Source organism: Vulpes vulpes, chromosome 15 (genome assembly GCF_048418805.1).
Source record: "Vulpes vulpes isolate BD-2025 chromosome 15, VulVul3, whole genome shotgun sequence".
Taxonomy (NCBI): domain Eukaryota; kingdom Metazoa; phylum Chordata; class Mammalia; order Carnivora; family Canidae; genus Vulpes; species Vulpes vulpes.
This window is the reverse complement of record NC_132794.1, coordinates 56,917,015-56,939,941: the sequence shown is the minus strand read 5'-3', so window position 1 is coordinate 56,939,941 and position 22,927 is coordinate 56,917,015. Positions and strand designations below refer to the sequence as shown.

Here is a 22,927-nt window from a genome sequence, read left to right as displayed (position 1 = left end):
TGGGTAAATAGTTTGCCAGACTACAATGAATTTCTTTTCTAAGACTAAATCTCATAATTTTCATTTTATAACAATGAAGCAACATAGGTCTCTTGGTAAATCATGTATAATCAAGTGAAAATTGGTACTTCCTTTGCAGTACTTGGCCATTGGGCTTTTACAATTAATCCTGTGATGGATGATTTGGTTAATTTAATATATAAATGAGCATACTCTATATTATGATTCTATGAATATCATTTAATTAGAATCTAACATAGCCCATTAAAAGCCTCTTTTAAATTTTTTTTTATAATTTTTATTTATTTATGATAGTCACAGAGAGAGAGAGAGAGAGGCAGAGACATAGGCAGAGGGAGAAGCAGGCTCCATGCACCGGGAGCCTGATGTGGGATTCGATCCCGGGTCTCCAGGATCGCGCCCTGGGCCAAAGACAAGCGCCAAACCGCTGCGCCACCCAGGGATCCCTAAAAGCCTCTTTTAATTAACAATTAAAAATGAACAGGATAAACTTTAGAAGCAGGAAATTCAGGATAATTTTGTGAAAGAATAAACTACAGAAATACCAGTATGATATGAAGTTTGCTCTTACAAAGTGAGGCAGAGTTCTGCATTGCACAGTGATTTTTAAGCTAAATATAAATTAGGAATGTAATGCCATACAGGGTTCAACAAGAATCAGGAATTTGGGCGACTGGTACTTTAGAACTTAAAGTTATCTCTTCCTTATAAAATGAGTGGTGCACAGTTCTGTTATATGAGCATATCAGTCCATTTGACTGCTTAATGAGGTAATGGGCATTTTGGAGAGTGTTCAGAACAGAGTATCAGATGACGTTAAAGATTTGGCAAACAAAATCTATGAGAGAAGAGCAATGAATTGTATTTCACTTAGAAAAGTGAAAACTGAGAGGGACACTTTACATGGCTCAGTTTTCCAAGGTAAAATATAGAACTGCGTCTCCGTTTTCCCCATACCTGGGGTAGCAGGACCTACCCAACTCATTCTCTTCATTAGTCACCCACACCTAGATGGTAATTGTGGTCAGCATTTTGAATAGTCATTTATTTTCTGTATGGATTTAAGGTTATGTACCTAAATGAAGTAGGGGAAATGAGCTGTGGGGATTCTTTTGAGTCTTAGAGAAGCCTTTTGGATAACAAGATCCAGATGGTATTGAAATCATTGGTGTGTAGGGTTTGTCAGGGAAATCACAGAGCCAAATTCTTCGCCTCTTTTATTCGGTCCACTGTTACAGTATTTCCTATATGATGCTGGGTACAAATTCTGTAAAATAAGATCTAGAAATCTAAGAAATAGATTTAACATAAAAGATACGTTATTATTTCCAGAAAGCCAATATATTGAAGGATCTATTTTTTTGAGTGTTTAGTTCTTCAAATTATTAAATATAATGACTCATTGAAAATATACTTTAATTATTCATAAGGTTTGTAGCAGTGATTTGGTTGGATTGTCAGAGCTTTGGAATACAGTGGGAAGCCAGGGGTCTAGATTGCTGGGACCCAGTCTTGTCTTCAGGATCAGACCTGTCCTTTCAGGTTTCTGTCTTCTTTAAGCTTCTCCCTCTTTCTGCCTCTTAGTCTCTGTGTTCTTGGCATCAGCAGTCCACGCTGTGTGTTCTCTTCAAATTTTCTACCAGCAGAGGGTCTCTATGAAGAGGGAGATGGGATACAGATAAATTGAACATTTCTTAAAATGCTGTGTAAGCATTGGTTGGCTCCACAGATGGGAGGTAGATGGTGAGAGTTTGGACGGGAGGAAGAATTTTTATCATAGACCCTTTTGTACCTTTTCAATTTCAAATTATTGAAAGGAATTACTGTCTTGTCCATTGTTATCCAATTGAACTTCCTGTGATAATGGAAATTTATATCTGTTCTATACAATATAGTAGTTAGCAGCCATATATAGTGAGCACTTAAAATGTGGCTAGTGTGACTTGACTTTAATTTAAATGTAAATGGTCATATATGGTCAGTGGCTATTGTACTGAACAGCACAGATCTGCTAAAAATTTGTTTTCATTAAGGAAAAAAATTGAAAAAATGTTAAAGCTGTTAAGACAAAAACTGGTCACTAAGCTCAGAAATATGGAACATTTATCAAAACTAGTAAGAGTGGTTTATTTTTTTAAATTGTTAAATAGGATTTTGGTACTCATTAATTTGATAAATTCAGTGAATTGACAAACTAATCCTAAAAGTTCTAAAATGTTGCCTTATTTTTAAAAATTACTTAGAAAATTAACCTGCAAAAAAAAAAAAGAAAGAAATTTAATCTGCGAAATGCTGATATTTTAGATATATTCATCGGAAGATACTTTTACTCATAGAATATATTAAAGAAGAATATTCTGTAAGACAATTTTTTGTGAACTCAATAAATATTGCAAACTCAACTACTTGATTAAAGGCAAACAGGTTCTTCAGCAGTTTGGCTTTTGCTGATTGGGCCTTGCACACATTTACTTTTTTGTCATTGTCCATTGCAGCAGCCCTTAGATTGCTGAAGGCATGCACAGAGAATTTGGCCCTTTTGACTAAAAGTGAAGCAGCCACTTCTATAAAGGTATTAGGAAGAGTGTGTTGCTCTGATCAAACCTTCACAGGTTTCCACAGCAGAGCAGAACTGTTCTTTCTGATTGTAGCCATCCTTAATGACCCTGTCATCAACCAAGAGCAAGCTCTTTATGTGATTTCTTTCCTGTGCCCCATTTAATTAAACATTTCTTTACTTACAAGGAGAAAAATTTGATTATAGTAAATAACTGATGGGAATTCTAATCCCTGACTCCTCCTTCGTGGATATATTTCTTATGAGTATGAGTGAATGATTATGATTACTTTGAATCTGTGTTCAGAAATAGTTTTAATTGTACTTGAAATAACCTGTAGGATAGGGATTTATATTTATGTAGTATAGAATGCAACTTCTCATTCAGGTAGGTTTTATTTTAGAGATTGTAGCTTAAGATAGTATTTTACGTTACATAACTGGTATTCAAATAACTCTTTTATTTTGAAACACAGCCTTTTATATATGTAGTGGTCACATTAATTTTAATTTTGCTTGTTTTGCTTTGTGTTGTGTTCATCTGATGACATCGTGTTTTACTCAGTTTTTCTTTCTTGATTTTGTGCTTTAAAAAGGAAAGTTTACAAATTCATTTTTACCATCTTTAAGTTATGGATTGACCATTTTAGTTTGAAATTTTTCATTCTCTTTGTAATTTCATTTCACGCATGTGTTTTGTATTTGTGACGGTGTGGTGTTATTTAGTCTGTAGAAGAACATGTGGAACAGGTCAAACAAAACTACGTAGCAGAAGATTACCGCAGCAAGGTAGTGTTCCATGCTCTTGTATTTAGCTCATTCTCAATGTTCAAGGAGCTAACCTTCATCTCTAGTACTAACCATGTTGGCTAATCAGAATACTCATTGCTCCCATACACGTCAGTGGCATAGGTTAGGAAATACACCACTGTTTCCGACTTGTTCTTCCTAAGCATTGGTGCTTCTCTTTCCTTCTTCCTGTTCCATCTTCACATGTTCACCTTGCCAGTCTGTTCTCAAACATGGTTGTTTTATCTCTCCTCCTTGATTCTGCATCTTCTTTCCTTCCTGTCACCTTTGACCCTAAGCCAGTGCACCTTCTCATCAGTCTCTTTTATCCTTTTCTAACTGTTCTTTACAGCTTTTACTTATTCCCATCTTATTATCCTATTTTAAAAATGTTTAATTTCTCATATGACTCCTTTGACTTACCCTCTTTCTCCTCCACTCTTTGCCTCTTGATGCATTCACATTCTTACTGCAATATCTGCATGCTTTTGGAAGAGATGCGAGCGGTATATTGCTGTTACAAATACTAATGAAAAGTATGCTAGCTATCTCTCATCACGATGGAAATCTTTATAATCGGGGTAATAATAGGGCATCAGAGAATTTAAGCTAATTCCAAAGCTAATTCTCAACATACTAAAATTCCTTTCTTCTTCCTGCTGCTATTACATTTTCTTCGTACCCTTCTTTTAATTTTTGTGGAATATGTGTGTGTGTCACATGTTGCTGTATGACAACTGAAACTGCCAATAAACATTTTGTAGGTTGAAGCTGATCTGGGCTATCCAGGTGGAAAAGCGAAAATCATTCATAAGGAATCGGATATGATCATGGCATTTTCCATTAATAAGGTAAAATTAAAATCATTATAAAGATTGTACTCTTTGTACTCTTTTTAAGTGAAATTGCTTTAATTTTTGACTCTGCTTTACAGGCAAACTGTAATGAAATTGTCTTGGCTTCAACACATGATGTACAAGAACTCGATGTTACTTCTCTTTTGGCCTGTCAGTCATACATATGGATTGGAGAAGAGTATGACAGGGAATCCAAAAGGTTAGTCTGTCTTGTGTAGTCCATTTAAAATGAGGCTTTCTTAAAAAAGAACCCCTTAAATCGTTATGCATATGATTTGAATTATCTTGAAAAGTATATATGTCTCTTCCTTTATTTAGGTAGGAGACAAACATATAATTTGTTTAGCTGCCAATAAAAGGCTCCTCTTACATCAATTAACAAATTACCCATACTTCTTCCATCAGACATGGAAGTATTCATAGTTTTGGAGTCAGAATAATCACGAACACCAAAGCCTAATGCCAGTAACTACAACATTGACATTTAAGCCCAAAGAAATGTCAGGAATTACATACTATTCAGTAAATTTGGCTGATTTGGCTGATTTAGTTATCCCAATCAGATAACTAAAGTAAATAGCAGAATCCAACAACATATTAATTAGACTGATAAGTCACATTTACTGAGTAATTATCACTTTTTTCTTGATTATTACCTGATAAACATACCTTTTTTACAGATAAAAATGTAGACAACTCTGCTTTTCATTTTTTTTAAATTTTTATTTACTTATGATAGTCATCACAGAGAGAGAGAGAGAGAGAGAGAGAGAGAGAGACATAGAGGGAGAAGCAGGCTCCATGCAGGGAGCCTGACATGGGATTTGATCCCGGGTCTCCAGGATCACGCCCTGGGCCAAAGGCAGGCGCCAAACCGCTGCACCACCCAGGGATCCCCAGCTCTGCTTTTCAGTAAAGCTGTGGGTACTGCACCAACAGTATCTCACAATACTTTCCTATTTTGGGGTTCCTCTTCCATATCTGTCTTCCCTCTTGCTTTTATGCAGATTCTTGGACATTTTATGTGCTTGAGAATGGTGCATCGTAGCCTCTCACCTTGTTTTGTCGGGTTTTCTGTTTTGTTAGCATATAATATTCCTAGGTTTCAGTATCCTGCTTCAGAATTGATGTAACCATGTAATATGATACAATCCATCATAAAATTTGCTTTAACATTTTTATGTGATGATTACTAATACTTGAAATCTTAAAACTCAGATTTCTTTAAAATGTATGAATTTGATGCATGGGATACCTGTATTTGAAGAGACCTTATAATCTTTTCCCATACATGATAAAAAGAATGCTTGTGTTAAATCCTTGAAAACAAACATTTGTTCTAGCCTGTACAGCAGTAAAATTGCCCCTGAAGAACATTAGATCTATACATTTTGTCTTAGGAGACAAAAGTGAACCAGTACTAAAATTTAAAATTGCCTTTGAATAGAAACTACACCTAAGTTTTTCTTATGGATATTTTTTCATTCTCTATAAGTAAAGACTGTTCTATTGGGTACATAAGCAGTCCTGTAATTGGAATTTGTGTTTAAGAGAAAATGGAACTTTCACAGTAACGCACAAATATTTTTCACAGTTCAGATGATATTGATTATCGTGGTTCCACTACAACTCTTTATCAACCCAGTGCAACATCCTATTCAGCAAGTCAGGTGCATCCACCTTCATCTCTGCCATGGCTGGGCAGTGGACAGACTAGCACTGGAGCTAGCGTGGTATGTTTTTTTTTTTACTATTAGGTATGGTTTCGGGATGTGGACTCACTCAAAAATAAGTTGAAATCACTTTGACTTAGGAATGATCCTAAAGATCAGGGGCAGTGACTCGTTATAACCCCATCATAATAATAGCTAAGATAGCGTGACTGTGTCAGGTGCATGCTTTCCCTCACAACAACCCTAGGTGGTAGGTGCTTTTATTATCTCCCATTATCATTTTATAGATGAGCAAACTGAGAGGCACCAAGTGGTAAAGCAGAGACAAAGAGGAGTTGTGTCTACTACAGGTGTTTGAAAAATATATCTATAATGTTGTTGTTAGTCACTGTAGCTAATGGGGTCCCACTGTCATGTTCTGAAGACTCTAGAGATACTCCTGATTGTCCTCAGGGAGGGCACTTGGAGGAGAGTTCCCTTTGTCACTTGGTGAAGCCGCTTGGTATCTGCCAGTCCATAGGGGCCAGAGCTATGCCAGTAAGTGGTTCTGCAGCCTGTTTGGACAGGTGTCAAATGTGAAGTGGTTCCAAAAACCTACAACAGGGCATGTGTGAGTAATAATCGAATTGTAAGAGCATAAAGATTATGAGAATTGGAATTGGCCTGAAGTGTATTATTATCTATTCTATGATGTACAAAATGAATTTTTTATCTTCTTTTATAGCTTATGAAAAGGAATCTACATAACGTTAAGAGAATGACGTCCCACCCAGTCCATCAGTACTGTAGGTGTTTTATTTATGATCCAAGGCATTGTATAGGCCAATGTCGTTTTGAAGTTCATTTATAGAATGGGAAATATTGGCACTCTTTAGCTTTTTCATATATTGTGCTTTTCCTTTGTGTTTCAGATCTTACAGGTGCTCAGGATGGTAGCGTACGAATGTTTGAATGGACACGACCTCAGCAACTTGTCTGTTTCCGCCAAGCCGGCAACGCAAGAGTTACCAGGTTATATTTTAATTCACAAGGCAACAAGGTTGGTTCTTGAGACTTACTGCTTAATTCATGTGAAAAATATATTGAGTATATGGTTAGTAACACTACATCTAAAAACCAATTCAGTGACCTGGATTTATGCTGGGCAGGCAGTTTATTGGTGTCTGCTTAAATACACCCTTGGCTCCCAATAAAGCACAGCTCTTCAAAATTCTGTATGGCTCAATCATCCACTTAAATACTATGAAGGTAAAGAACTCTTTCTGTTGAGTGTGTTGGTGGTACCTATAAGCACAGTCAAGCACCTGAGAGAAACCTTCCAGTTTCTTACTAAATTATCTTAGAGATGTTTGGAGGAAAATGAAATAGGTACAGAAAAACACTTAAAAGGTTGAAGGATATTTATAGGGCCTGACTTTCTTGGGAACTACAGTAATAGAAATAGGTGTTGGCAGGACGTTAAGTGATGTTTGAGTGACTCTTCATCAATGATTTGCCTTCAATATGCTTACTAAGAAGCTGTGTCTAATATTTATGCCATTCTTATAGTGTGGTGTTGCAGATGGAGAGGGTTTTCTGAGTATCTGGCAAGTAAACCAAACTGCATCAAATCCTAAACCTTACATGGTAAGTATCACTCAGCACTCCCAGAGAACATAGAGGCTTTTTTGAAAACTCTAACTTCTTGAGAGATTTCTAATATAGTACCTAAAATGAATCACTATAAAATTCTAACAGGTTCTGTGTATTCTAATTTGCTCCCAAATTTTTCTTACTGGTTATAAATTAACCAATCCCAAGAGGGCATTTCATTCATTAATACAAACCATATTGAAACATTTGGTGATGCAGACAAATATATCTTTGCTTGGTGGGGGCTCCAGTATGATAGGAAGGCTGGAAGGTAGTGCTATCTTGTGCAGAACTTCTGGCTTCATATATATTTTAATTTTCTTTTCTAGACTATATATATGTTTTTAATTATGTAGATGAGACAAGATATTTCTCTTAAATTAGTACGCTGTACACTCTCATAAAGGCTTTACAGAATTGGAAGTAATCTTGAATCTATCCTTTGCCTTCACTCAGATTAATACCATGATAATTCCAAACCAAATAATGTCTCTTTTAAATACCTGGACACCCCCCTGAGTCTTTGCCTCCAAATTTGTATTCATTCACCTGATCTAATAAGAAAAGTCATGACTGGCTCAGTAAATTATTTCCCCTGGTGCTTGGAATATCCTTAGGAGTGGTTATGGGCAGCCATAAGCCTGCAGATTATTTGCAGGACCTCTTTTGACCTTGTTTTTATTATTGCTAAAAATCCTCACGTGGAAGGGAAGGCAAAGGCAGCAATGTGGAGGTGGTAATAAAGGGTGGATATTTGCATTTAGGTTACAAAATTAATACGACTTGAGTTCTTCACATTGTAGTCTCAGACTACTAGAGGGGCATGTAGGAGTTTCCCTCCTTGGGTTATTATTGTTTATTATGATACTGGTTATTATGGAAAGTTTATTAAATGTATTTGAGATTATTAACACTGAGTTTGACTGGGCCCTTAATGTATTGAAATGGCTTGGTTAAGTTCATCCTGTTCCTTTGCTAGATAATCTTTTTTTTTTTTTTTTTTTTTTTAATTTTTTTTTTTTTAATTTATTTATTTATGATAGTCACAGAGAGAGAGAGAGAGACAGAGAGAGAGGCAGAGACAGGCAGAGGGAGAAGCAGGCTCCATGCACCGGGAGCCCGACATGGGATTCGATCTTAGGTCTCCAGGATCGCGCCCTGGGCCAAAGGCAGGCGCCAAACCGCTGCGCCACCCAGGGATCCCCTTTTGCTAGATAATCTAAAGAAAAGCCCTTTAATTCTATATTTTTACCAACTCTTCCAGTTTTAAAATATTATTGGATATTAGCTAAATATGCAAATAATAGGTAATTTCTTTTATCACTTATTCTTCTAGGTTTTTAACAACTGTTCTTAGTTCATGCATATACTACTAGCAGAACTGTGTGTTTGTTGCGATACTGGAATATCTTGGACTTTTAGGTAACATCATTTGTACTTTGTTTCTTGTAGAGTTGGCAGTGCCACAGTAAAGCCACAAGTGACTTTGCATTTATTACCTCTTCAAGTCTAGTTGCCACATCTGGACAATCCAATGACAATAGGTAAGTTGACAGAAGCATAATAAGAAATAAGCACATTTTAAGCAGAAAGGTATTCTTGCTACAAAGTATGGATTTTTTTTTTTTTTTTACCTAGAAGAGTTTTTCCATCTCAGGAATATAAAAACTTTGTTGCATAATTCTTAGTACTTTTCCTTACCAAAAAGAGAAAAGCAAATACTCCTAAGGTAGGCTTTCAATAAGCATATGTGATTGTTAAAAGCTTTTTTTTTTTTCCCTTCCTGTCAGGTTCTTGAGACTCTATAGCCATCATTGATGCTCAGTATGTTTCTTTGACCTGACACTGCTTTCATTTCATTGGCAACACATGCCATGAATAATACCTCTAATTTCCTGGCAGTGGTAACCCCTGGGGCTCAGAACCATCCCTTCTTCCCAGGAAATTCTCTTTCCCTCCAGTGTAATGGAAAAGTTGAGGGGTTGGGGATGAGATGGCAGAGACATGTGGGACAATGTGAGACAGGACTGTGTGGTTCAGAAAAGATAAACTCTTAGACATATCCCCAGCTTCTTCCCCTGTCCTAGTTGCTTAATAAATAAGTATAAACAAAAGAGGTAGTAAGGTGCAATGAGTAAAAACCAATAACAAAAAGCACATCATGAATCGTTGTGTTCTCTCTTTAAGAAACGTTTGCCTCTGGGACACACTGATATCACCTGGAAACAGCCTCATTCATGGTAAGTGAGTTAAGGTCTGTGATCATTTTTTTAATACAATATGAAGGAATGCTTTCCTGGTTTTACTCTAACCAGTGTTTTGTTTTGTTTTTTGTTTTTCGTGTGTCGTAAATGAGTATCTGGCTATCTCGCTGAGGTAAATACCCAGCTAGCATAGAATAGTCTTTGTTTTGTGTTCCATTTAGAAAATATGGTATGGAGATTGGTACTACTACAAGGCTTTTTAGGAATTAGTTGCAAAATATTTGAGCTCAATAGAAAGGAAATATTTTAACCTTATAAGAACAAGAAATATGAAGAATGCCATTTAAGTATTATTAAGTATTATTCCTTTTAAGACAGTTTTCCCAATTGGTGCCTTAAAGATCCCTTTCTCATATGATACTGTTGAGAGAAGGCCCCATGTTCTAGTATATTTGGGCTAAACATAGCTAGGTGGATTCTTTTAAAGAAAGATTTTTCAGTCTTTTTTTATATGGATAGACATTTTGAAAGTATAGTTGTTTCTGTTTTATCTGTTTGCAGTTTTTAAACGTTTCATTTGAGAGAGTGAGAGCGCAAACAGAGGGAGGAGAAGCACACTCCCTACTGAACAGAGAGCCCAACGTGGGGCTCCATCCTAGGGCCCCAGGATCATAACCTGAGCCGAAGGCAGTTGCTTAACTGAGCCACTCAGGTGCCCCATGATTGCAGATTTTTTTTTTTCTGTGAATAATTAACAGCTCTTAAAGATTTACCACATACTGGTTTAAGGCTTTAATTATATTAAAATGCAGAGAATCCTGGGAAAGCTAACTCCTTATCTTGTAGCTGGTCATTTTCACACAACTGTAGTTGAGTTTGTTACTTACCTGACAACAACTTGCAATGAGTCTGTATGGGCAGGAACTAGGATACAGTAGATTCTTGTCATGGTGGGGATTAATGTGGTGGCTGAGTGGATCACAGAGAAGCTTGGTCTCCTCTACAGGTTTTGCTTCTACAGGCTTCTTACAAGGCAGTGTAACTTAGTTTGGGCTTAACATTTAAACTCCCTGCACGTGTTTTCATATTGAGGTTACAGATAAGAACATTTTTTCTGTCCCTGCTTGGGATCTTTTTTAAATTCTTGGATCATGATTATAGAAATTGAAATGAAAAATTTGTCAGTAGTTTCTGTATTATCTAAATGTGCATTTAAACATTACCAGAATTGTCAGGATAGAAATTATTTGGGAAAGACTTCTTATGTTTCCTCCTTCAGGCTTCACATGCCACGATCATGGTGCCACGGTACTCCAGTATGCGCCAAAACAGCAACTCCTCATCTCTGGAGGCAGGAAAGGCTACGTCTGCATTTTTGACATCAGGCAAAGACAACTGATTCACACCTTCCAGGCACATGACTCAGCTATTAAGGCTCTGGCTCTGGATCCCTGTGAGGAATATTTTACTACAGGTTCGGCAGAAGGTAACATAAAGGTGAGTCAGTACAGGAGGTGGCATGTGCTAAGTGTTATTTGTACATGCTGCTGTCAAGATTGGGGAGCAACAGCCCCCCTGCAGTCCTTGAAATGAGAGTGTAAAGTGATGCTTTGCAGAGATATTGAAGGTCTCTTGACACCTTTCCTCGCTTAGTACTGTGGAGTTCTTTCTAAACCGGTAAGGGTCTGGAAAACCAGACAGTCAAGCTTATTAGGTCACTGAAAAGCTTTGAAGGAGTCTATTTTAAGTAAAGAATAAGTTCATGCATGGGATTTTTTGCAACACTCTTTTGGCTCTTCAGACCCTCCTCTCTTTCCCACATTCTGCCCTTAGTATCTTCTTTGTTTTGTACAGTTGAGGTGAGGTTTCTGGGGAAGTGAGACCGTGGTATGTTTCTTCCTCTATTGCCCCAGGGCTTCCCCTGACATTAGCCATGCATTTAGTTAACTTAAATATCTAACTGAATTAAGAGGGGAGTATCTGTAGTTAATATGAAACTATAAGAGAATGTGAAGAGACAGTGAAAGGTAAGAGCAGTAAATGGATCACTATCCCCCGGGCCAGGGGCTGTTAGGAAAGAGGCAGTGGACTAGAAAGTTAGGCCAGTTCCAGGGCAATAGAAGTGAAGGCCATGTTTTTGCTTTTGGTCTTTTTCTTTCTCTTTTTAATGACGTACACTTGGTACTTTTACTCTTTTAAACTAGGTTTGGAGATTGACAGGCCATGGCCTGATTCATTCATTCAAAAATGAACATGCTAAGCAGTCCATCTTCAGAAACCTCGGAGCCGGAGTCATGCAGATTGACATCATCCCAGGCAACCGGATCTTCTCCTGTGGGGCAGATGGCACGCTCAAAACGAGGGTTTTGCCCAATGCTTTTAACATCCCCAACAGAATCCTTGACATTCTGTAGACTTAACGATTGGGGCTTTATTTTTATAAACATTTCAGTTTAATACACTGTAGTAACTGGTAGGCATTTCTGCTTTCCAAGCAGCTGTTCACACACTGGAAACAATACAGAGAATCTCTGTGTAGAATTTGAAACTGATCCAAGCTGAGCATTGCCCATACAGGCTGGTAGAGTGACCGTGCATGTACCTTGTTATCATGCTGACATACTTAAAAACAAAAAACCCTAGTGTTGTATGAAGGGTAGCTATTCTTTACAGCATTTAGCAAGCCTGATTCAGAGAACATTTGAGGTTAGAAATTAGCATGTTAGTAAGTTATAATGGGAAGAAACTTTATACCAAATTAAGGAAGAAAATGTTGCTGATTCAGGTTTTTCTTCCTAGTCTTACCACTGATGGAAGCATGCCTGCAGGCTCCTGTGTTCAGTGAAGGATAGTCACAAGGTGTGAGACGCTCTAGGTCACCAGAAACACTTTCTAAGCTGTGGTGCAGCGTGAGTGACTAGTTCTCTGCTGGGAGAGGTCATTTCCATTCTTTCCTGCTGATTATTTTTCCTGTTAGTGTTTATACTGAGCTAGTACTGTACCTTGCAATTGAGTGCAAATTTAAATGCAATGTTTTCCTTACAATTTGCACACTCACATTTTTTGGACTGCTAGTTTTTCTATTTAAATATCTGCCTTCATGTTAGGAATGTAATACGTGAACATGACGTATTTGTAGTTGACCAGCATACCAGTTGAGTACTTTTTATTTCAGGGTTAAACACCCACAACATTTAAGGCTATGTTGAAACTACACCAATAGAGCATTTCATATCATAATTTAAATGAATGTTAGGCTTTTTGTGGCCAGTTAATAGTTGATGAGATCGGTGATATTATTTATTACCACAGCCTATTGTATAAACTATGCAGAGTTAAAATATTATTTGCTTATAAATTATTAGCCAATGTTGTCATATTTTGATGTACCTCCTTGGTTATGACCAAAAAAATGTTCTTGATATTGAAACCAATGTCTGTGTGTTTAAATGTTTACCAGCAAATTGTCTCATCATGTTAATGAGAATGTTTAATGCCTGTGTGGTAAATAGTAAAATATAATGGCATAAAAGCACCTTTCTCTGAAGGCGATGTGATGTTTGGGCTGTGAAATACTTATGTAAAAGAAAAATAAATGTTATTTGTTAGAGTTTTACCTTAGTTTGGTCTGGTGTTCTTTGATAGTATTTTTAACTACTTATTTTAAATTTGAATAAATATTTAACTGTTAAAAGAATTAAGCTGCTAGGCCGTTCATTTATTCACAGATCCTGAGTACTTCCTGTAGCAGAAGCCACTCTAGGCAACAGGATGCAGTGGTGAGCCAGACAGCAGGCACTCAGCATTGAGACTTAGTTGGGGAAGAACTAATGTGATGGTACCTTTTCTCATTTATTGAATTAAATGCTGATTTTAGTGCTGACACTGGTGAAGGCGCTGAGCTAGGAATAGTGTTTAGGTGGAGTCACGGTGAGGAAAGGAGGTCTGAATGCATGGAAACACAAATTTGACAAAAATTGCAAATATAGACATAGACTTACCACAGTTTAGTACACAGTAACCAGTGCGTGTTGCATCTCCTCCATCTTTGTACTGTTACACTGTAGTACCAGTCTGCATGAGAATAGAATTTTGAAATGAAATTCAGATTTTTACAGTAGCTGCCACCTTCTTTGAGCATTGCTTTACAGTTATCTGCCATGTGTCACAATAATTTGTCTTTAAAAGTTCTAAATACATTTTTAAAAGTTTTAGGTTTACAAAAACAAGTGAGCCAATACTAGAATTTCTATTTTTCCCCTCCCCCTCAGTTGCACTTACTAACATTTTGCATTTGTGTGATACAATTTGTTACTGCTAGGGAACCAGTACTGATGCATTAGCTAAAGTCTGTGGATTATATTATGCTTCTTCACCCTTTGTGCTGACACTTGAGTGGGTTTTAGCAAATATATGTATCATGTATCCATTACAGAATCATACAGAATAGTCTCTTGGCCCTGCAAGTCCCATGTTCACCTATTCATTCCTCCCCAGGCCCCCCCAACCCCTAGCAACCACTGATCTCTCTACTGCCTTTCCCAGAATCGCCTATGGTTGGAATCCTAGATGATGCAGCCATTTCAGATGGTCTTTTACTGAGCAATATGCAGTAAAGTTCCTGGAGGTTTGTGTGTAGACATAAGTTTTCGACTCTGTTGGGTAAATACCTTAGGTGACATTTTTTTATCTTAGATTAAAACTTTTTACCTCTGTGAAAAACTGCCAAACTGTTTTCCAAAGTGCACCAGTTTGTATTCCTACCAGCAGTGAGTGAATTCTGTTGAGAGTTGCTGAATTCTGAGAGGTCCTGTTGTTGGACATCCTCATCAGCATTTGGTGGTGTCAGTGTTTGGGGATTTTAGCCCATTATCAAAGACGTACAATGGTATCTATTGTTTGAATTTGCAATTCCCTAATGATATAGGATGTTAAACATCCTTTCTTAAACATCTTTTCATCTGTGTATTTTCTTTGGTGAGCGGTCTTTTTAACTCTTTTGCCCATTTTTTAATTGGGTGGTTCTCATACTGTTGAGCTTTGTTTTTTTTGTTGTTTTAAGATTTTATTTATTCATGAGAGAGACAGAGAAAGAGACAGGCAGAGGGAGAAGCAGGCTCCCCACAGGGAGCCTGATTCAGGACTCGATCCCAAGACCCAGGGATCACGCCCTGAGCCACCCAGGTGTCCCTTATCCTGCTGAGAGTTCTTCATGTATCTAGAATCCAAATTATTTTATCAGATGTTATTTAGCCAATATTTTCTTCCAGCCTAGGGCTTAGCTTTTCATTCCCTGAATGGTGTCTTCCAGAACATAAGCTTTTAATTTTAATAAATTCTAAATCATGCTTTGCTTTCATGGATTGTGCTTTTGCAATTATGTGTAAAAACCCATTTAAAAAAGAAAACCTAAACAATGTCACCTAGATTTTCTGCTTTGTTGTCATCTAGAATTTTACATTTTATCTTTAGGTCTATGATCCATTTTTTAATTAACTGTCGCTAAAGACCTGTGTCTAGATTCATTTTTCTGCTCCTGAATGTCCAATTGTCCTCACACTATTCTTTGGAAAGGCTAACTTTTCTCCACTGAATTGTCTTTGCTCCTTTGTCAAAGATTATTTGACTATATTTGTATAGATACTCTGCTGATCTATTTGTCCTTTTGCCAGAACCACACTGTTTTGATTACTGTAGCTTTGTAGTAAATCTTTCTTGAAGCATTTTCTGCACCTATTGATTAATCTGATTTTTCTTCTTTAGTCTATTGATATGACAGATTACATTAATTGGTTTTTAAACCTTGAACCAGACTTACAAAACTAGAATAAATCTCAATCATGGTTTATAATTCTTTGTATGCATTTCTGGATTCAGTTTGCGAATATTTTATTGAAGGTTTTTGCCTCTATGCAAAATAGAGAAGTTGGTCTGTAGTTTTCCTGTCTTGTAATGCCTTTAGCTGGTTTTGGTATTTAGGTTAAGACAGGACAAGTTAGGAAGTAGCTCTGCCTCCATTTTCTCAAAGATTTTAAATAGGTCTTGTTTCTTCAAATACTTGGCAAGATTTACCAATGAAACTTCTCTGAGCCTGAGGCTTTCCTTTTGGAAGGTTAGTTATTTATTTAATAGATATAAGCCTGTTAAGATACTTTTTTTTCTTTTAGATTTTATTTATTTATTCATGAGAGACACACAGAGAGAGAGGCAGAGACACAGGCAGAGGGAGTAGCAGGCTCCATGCTGGGAGCCTGACATGGGACTCAATCCCAGGTCTCCAGGATCACGCCCTGGGCTGCAGGCGGCGCTAAACCGCTGAGGCATCTGGGCTGCCAAAATACTTTTCTTGTAAGGCCTTGATCTCAGGGTCTTTGGGATGAAGTCCCGCATGGGGCTCCCTGCTCGGCGGGGAGTCTTCCTATAACCTATCTGCCTCTCCCCGACCTTATTCTGTCTCTTTCAAATAAACAAATAAAATCTTTAAAAAAAGATACTTCTAATTTTGTGAATTCTGGTACATTATATCTTTCAAAGAATTAGTCCATTTAATTTATCAAATATGGGCATAGGTTATTAATGATATATGTTTTCCTTTTAACATACATGGGATCAATAATGACCCCTGTCTCATTTCTAATATTAGTACTTTCGTGTCTTTTATTTTCTTGGTTCACCTAGCTACAGGTTTATCGTTTTTTGTTTTTTTTTTTTTAAGATTTTTTTTTTAAGTAATCTACACTCAGCTGGAGGCTTGATCTCACAAACCCAAGATCAAGAGTTGCACACTTGTGGAGTGGGTGGCTCAGCGGTTTAGGGCCACCTTCAGCCCGGGGCATGACCCTGTAGACCTGGGAATAAATAAATAAAATCTTTCAAAAAAAAAAAAAAAACCCTACTTTACTTTCAAGTAACCTTATACCACATCATAGGTAGTACAGGTACCTTATGACACAGTAGTCCCAATTGCTCCCTCCCATTACTATAACATTGCTGTCATTTCTTTTCCTTGTCTATAATCCCAATATATTGCCACTGTTATACTGTGAACAGTTATATATTAGATCAATTATGAATATGGAAAATAAAAGTTTCATTTTACCTTCACATTTCTTTATGCTCTTTCATTCTTGATATAGATCTGTTTCTGACTCATATAATTTTCGATCTCTCTGAAGAACTTCTTTTAACATTTCTTGGAAGGCAGGCCTACTGGCAAAAGAGTCCCAGTTTTTACTGATCTGAGAAAGTCTTTTTCTTCACTTTGGAAGGGATAACTTTACTGGATATAGAATTCTAAGTTGGTATTTCCACCCTCCCCCCCCCCCCCCAATACTTTAAATATTTCACTCCACTCTTCTTCCTCCCATGGTTTCTGAAAAGAAGTAGGACAAAATTCTTATTCTTGTTTCCTCTACTTACCTTAATATGTTGGTGGGCTTCTGGTGGTAAAACCCACAAGTGTGGGGTCCCTTAAGACTTTGCTCCAGGAGTCTTTAACCCTTAAGCTGGTCCACACTCAGCCTCCAGGAATTACTTTTTAAGTCTTCCTACCAATAACTGGCTCTGGCAGCTTCTACTTGAAGTAGGTGGTCATTCACTGTATTTGCAGGTCTCTTCAGTTTTTAGAGTGGCAGTTTCCCCTGTGCTTTCACATCCTCTAATGGATCTAAGAAAATATGTTGATTTTTATATTCTGTGCTTTTCTTCTTGAGATATGGACAGGAATGATGACTTCCAAGCTCTATTTATTCAGGCTGAAACTGGAAGTTCTACTTAAGTGTTTTTATAAGCATTATCAACTGTCTATAACTAAAATTTTATTGTGCCAGGATATAGTTTATAAAAAGGTACATTTGTATGAGTCAATGTTATATACCTAGAATACTTATATATTTGGGTTCCACTGGAAGTTTTAGAGGAGATTGAGATGCAATTATGATGGTATTTTCTCCAGGGAAATGATTATTTATGGATTACTGACTGTACACACTAGCCCTGGGCTAAGCAACTTGCATAGATTATCTCACTTCCAAAACAAGCCTATGAGAGGTTGTATCTATTGTTAGAGATAATGCATTTTTAAGATCCCTATTTTCAAATGAAAAATTGTTGAGACTTAGAGAATTAATATAACTCAGTTGTACAGGGATTCTAAATTAGTTTGACTCCAGAGTTCACACTCCCTTAATCCTACATTATATTATAAACATTCGCCACAGATGTGTAAGTCTTCTCCACAGATTCCTGAAGCCCCTGACAGAAATCTATGCTAGATATCTAATGCTAGGCTACTAGATCTTTGAACTCCATGGGAGATTATTTAACATAAGCTATACATACACAAAAGCTTAGGACCCAAAGCAGACAAAAACAAAACAAAAACCTTTGACTTGCTTCCTACTCAAAACTCAAATCTGAGTCTTGGTTCCTATGTTGCTCCAAAGTAAAGGAGAATATATACAATGATGAGAAGAGCTGGAGGGAAAAAGCTTGTGAGATTTTTATTACCCCAATCCCTAAGAAAAACTGACCCCCGCTCTCCCCCCCTCCCAGGGTAGGAGATTTCAAGCCTAAATGCTCTGAAAGAGAGATTTAAAAGGAGGTAGAGAACTTCCTACTGTCAAAGCAGTAAGAAGCTCTAGATTTACCTGCTTACTTGAAACAAAAAATTATATAAAACAAGATATGGAAAAAAAAAAAAACAACAAGATATGGGACATCAGGCAGTGAAGGACAGGGATCCCACAGAGGTAAGCATTATTACTGTCCCAACTTACTACCTGAAGAAAATTTCTAAGCCACAAGCAAGGAAGGAAAGCCAGCAAAGCTTGATGGTCTCTCCAAGTTACCAAATAGAACTGGGCATCTGGGGGAGCACAAGATAGAGTGGACTGAGAAGAGGGCTACAAGAGAGGTCTGCGGAAGTGCCTCTTCATGTGTTCAGCTGAACATGAATCAATGCATCTGTAGGAGGAAACTACTGGTGGTCAGGAAAAGGAAACCTCCTAATTCATAGGGTGTTAGGTACTAATAAGAGTTTTGCTGCATTAATGGGACAAAAATCAGCGAAAGACTAAACACTGCAGTAGTGTCACCTAAGAAGCCTAAAAAGGAAAGAATTAAGCTATTTCCAAGTTAATTGCAGCTCAAAATATAGTTCCAGAATCTTTACAGAAATAAAGAACCAGGAAGGTAAAATTCACAATGTTTGACATTTAATAAAAATTCCCAAGCATGAAAAGAAGTAGGCTATGAGCCTACTGAGGAGAAAATTCAATCCATCAAAAAATAGTCCAGAAATAACACAGGTGACAGTAAAGGATATTAAAATAGTTACTATAAGTGTATACTATATGTTCAGAAGCTTTAGACATGTTAACTGGAGAGAATAAAGTATTAAAAAAAATCAAAACTTCTAGAAATGAACTACAGACTACAATATCTGAGATGAAAAATACACTGGATGGGATTCACAGATTACACACTGCAGAAGAAAACATTACTAAATGTGAAAATAGAACAATAGAAACTCCCAAAAGAAACAAACATTAGAAGAAAGTAAACAGCCTCAGGGAGTTGAAGAAAAACCATTAAAAGCCCAATATATGCATCCTGGGGTTCCTACATAGGAGTAAAAAATATATAATTAAAGAAATAAAGGCTTACAACCTAAGGGAAGATGATGGAGAAGGAGGACCCAAAGCTCACTTCATCCCATGGATACAGCTATGTAACATTCACGTCAGTGTAAATAATCCAGAACATGACCTGAAGACTGGCAAAACAAACTCCACAACTAAAGTAGAGAGGAGACCACATCAAAGAAGGTAGGAAGGGCAAAGATGCTGTTTGGAAGTGAAACAGACCATGGCCATTCGTGGCCTGGAGAGAACTGGTGGAGCAGAGAAGGCTGATAAACAGCCCATCACACTAGAAGACAGATCCCCATTACACTTAGCTTTGAAGGCAACAGGGGCCAAATCTTAACTTCTTAATAACCATGGGACTTAAAGCCTGGAATTTTAAAAATCAGGCTTGGCTTTGGGCTCTGGGTGAGCCCCAAGTGCATGGAAGTGGAGTCCCTGCATTTAAAGGGACAACACAATAAACAGCCAGTGGAAATCCAACATGGATGCAGCAGATTGAAAAATGCGTAGAGCAGAAGGGAGGGAGAGTGATTTACTCATCTCAGAGTATGGTTCCAAGAGGCAGGGAGCACAAGGAGACTCCTCCAGGAACAAAGGAGCTGGCATGCACCATTTCCCTGCCCTACCCCCTCAGCATAGACACACGGTCACCTGCAGAAACCATGACACTCACTGCCTAACTTGCTTACACCAAGCCCCACCTCCCTGCACCACACTTTGGTCTCATTTTCCAATATGGCACACACCTTATTAATATACAGCCCACCCAGCCAGGGGCCAAACATAGCCTACAACAGGCAAAGAGCCTCTGCTGAGCCACCCAGAGATCCCCAGGAGCTGTTTTTTTTTAAAGGATCAACAAAATAGCTAAATGTCTAACCAGACTCATTAAAAAAAAAAAAAAGAAGGAAAGAAAGAAAGAAAACTTGAACAAAACCAGAAATGGTGGTAAAAAAAAAAAAAACCCACAGAAATAAAAATAACTATAAGAGAATGTTATGAGCATTTATATGCCAGCAAATTAGACAACCTAGAAGAAATGAATAAATTCCTAGTAACATATAACTTACCAGAACTGAAGCAGGATGAAACAGAAAATTTGAACAGACTGATTACCAACAATGAAGTTGAATTGGTAATCAAAAAACTCCCAAACAAAAGTTGAGGACCAGATGTCCTCATAGGTGAATTCTACCAAACATTTAAAAGACAGTTAAAACCTATTTTTCTCAAACTATTCCAAAAAATACAAGAGGAAGGAAAGCTTTCAAATTCATTCTGTGAGGCCAGCATCATGCTGATGCCAAAATCCAATAAAGGACACTACAAATAAAGAGAACTACAGGCCAGTATCTCTGAAGAATGCAGATCCAAAAATCTTTGAGAAAATATTAGCAAATGGAATCTAACAATATATCAAAACAATGATTCACCATGATAAAATGGGATTTATTCCTAGAATGCAAGGGGGGTTCAATACTCACAAATCAATCAATGTGATACATGACATCAAAAAGAGAATGGACAGAAACCTTGTGACCACTTCAGTAGATGCAGAAAAAGCATTTGATAATGTGTGACATCCACTCATGATGAAAACCCTAACAAAGTAGGTTTAGAGGAAACATAGTAAAGCCCATATATGAAAAACTCACAGGTAACAACAATGGTAAAAAACTGAGATTTCCCCCTAAGATTGGGAACAAAACAAGGATGTCCACTCTCACCTCTTTTATTTAACATAATACAGAAAGTCCTAGCCATGGTAATCAGACAACAAAAAGAAATGAGAAGTGTCTGAATCAGCAAGGAGGAAGTAAAACTTTTACTCTTTGTAGATGACATGATACTATAGATAGAGAACTCTAAAGACTCTACCAAAAAAAAAAAAAAATCAATAGAACTGATATATGAATTTAATAAGGTCCATTGAATACAAAATCAGTATACAGTAATCTGTTGCAGTCCTATAACTAATATTGAAGTAGCAAAAAGAGAAATCAAGAAAATAATCCCATTTACAACTGCATCAAAAATAATAGAATACTTAGGAATAAACTTAACCAAGGAGCTTAGAGACCTGTACTCTTAGCACAATAAAAAACATAAAAGAAACTGAAGGTGATGAGCACTGGTGTTATTCTGTATGTTGGCAAATTGAACACCAATAAATAATAAATACATTATTAAAAAAAAAAAGGAACTGAAGGTGAGACAAACGGAAAGCTAGTCCACACTCATGGATTGAGAGCACAGTATTATTAAAATGTCTACACTACCCAAAGCAATCTACACATTCAATGCAATCTCATTTAAAATAATGCCCCCGTTTTTCACAGAACTAGAACAAACAATCCTAAAATTTGTATGGAACCAGAAAAGACCCCAAATAGCCAAAGTAATCTTGAAAAAGAACAAAACAGGAGGCATCACAATCCCAGACTTCAAGCTGTATTACAAAACTGTAATCACTGAGGCAGAGTAATACTGACACAAAGACAGGTAGATTGATGGAATAGGAACAGAATAAGGATCCCACAATAATATGGTCAATTAATCTTCAACAAAGCAGGAAACAATATCAATTGGAAAAGAGACAGTCTCTTCAACAAATGGTGCTGGGAAAACTGGACAGGGACATGCAGAAGAATGAAACTGGACCATTTCCTTATAATACACAAAATGAAACTCAAAGTGGATGAAAGACCTAAATGTAACATAGGAATCCATCAAAATCCTAAGGGAGAACAGGGCAGCAACCTCTCTGACCTCAACCACAACAACTTTTACTAGATATTTCTTTAAAGGCAAGGGAAACAAAAGCAAAAATGAACTACTGGGACTTCATTGAGATAAAAAAAAAAAAAAGCTTCTTCACAGCAAAGGAAACAATCAACAAAATTAAAAGGCAACCTATGGAACGAGAAAAGATTGGACATATTGGATAAAGGGCTAGTATACAGAATCTACAAAGAATTCATCAAAATCAACACCCCAACAATAATCCAGTTAAGAAATGGGTAGAACATATGAACAGACATTTCTCCAAAGAAGACATAGACATGGCCAACAGAGACATGAAAAAATGTTCAACATCACCCATCATCAGGGAAATGCAAATCAAAACCACAATGAGATAATCACACTGGTCAGAATGGCTAAAATTGACAACTTAGGAAACAACACATGTTGGTGAGGCACTGTAAAGGGGAACCCTCTTACACTGTTGGTTGGCATGCACACTGATGCAGCCACTCTGGAAACCAGGATGGAGGTTCCTCAAAAAGTTAAAAAAAAAAAAAAAAGTTAAAAATAGAGCTACCCTACAACCCAGCAATTTCATTACCAGGTATTTATCCGAAAGATACAAAAACGCTGACTTGAAGGGGCACAAGCACCTCAATGTTTATAGCAGCACTGTCAATAATAGCCAAATTATGAAAAAAAGCCCAAATGTCCATCAATTGATGAATGGATAAAGAAGATGTGATATAGGGATGCCTGGGTGGCCTAGTGGTTGAGTGTCTGCCTTTGGCTCAGGGCATGA

The 22,927-nt window shown here is 37.2% G+C and overlaps 1 protein-coding gene and 1 long non-coding RNA gene across 5 annotated transcripts in view; one reads left to right on the top strand and one right to left on the bottom strand.

Moving 5' to 3' along the window:
- Positions 1-13,349, top strand: part of DMXL2 (Dmx like 2) — a 157,319-nt gene extending 143,970 nt beyond the window's left edge. For 2 of the 4 annotated variants that reach the window (XM_072738517.1, XM_072738521.1), the window contains exons 34-44: positions 3,305-3,367; positions 4,132-4,218; positions 4,302-4,423; positions 5,819-5,957; positions 6,622-6,682; positions 6,809-6,936; positions 7,446-7,523; positions 8,982-9,073; positions 9,717-9,769; positions 11,013-11,230; positions 11,938-13,349. In XM_072738517.1, the coding sequence (XP_072594618.1) occupies positions 3,305-3,367; positions 4,132-4,218; positions 4,302-4,423; positions 5,819-5,957; positions 6,622-6,682; positions 6,809-6,936; positions 7,446-7,523; positions 8,982-9,073; positions 9,717-9,769; positions 11,013-11,230; positions 11,938-12,147 (1,251 nt within the window). In that variant the 3' untranslated portion in view covers positions 12,148-13,349. The remainder of the gene's footprint in view (positions 1-3,304; positions 3,368-4,131; positions 4,219-4,301; positions 4,424-5,818; positions 5,958-6,621; positions 6,683-6,808; positions 6,937-7,445; positions 7,524-8,981; positions 9,074-9,716; positions 9,770-11,012; positions 11,231-11,937) is intronic. The other 2 variants (XM_072738518.1, XM_072738520.1) reach the window with 1 other exon arrangement.
- Positions 1,663-16,963, bottom strand: LOC140595631 (uncharacterized). The gene is made up of 3 exons (XR_011997384.1): positions 16,833-16,963; positions 13,735-13,807; positions 1,663-1,674 (listed from the first exon to the last, which is right to left on the bottom strand). It is a non-coding gene; the product is annotated as an uncharacterized lncRNA (long non-coding RNA).
- Positions 16,964-22,927: the final 5,964 nt, after the last annotated feature.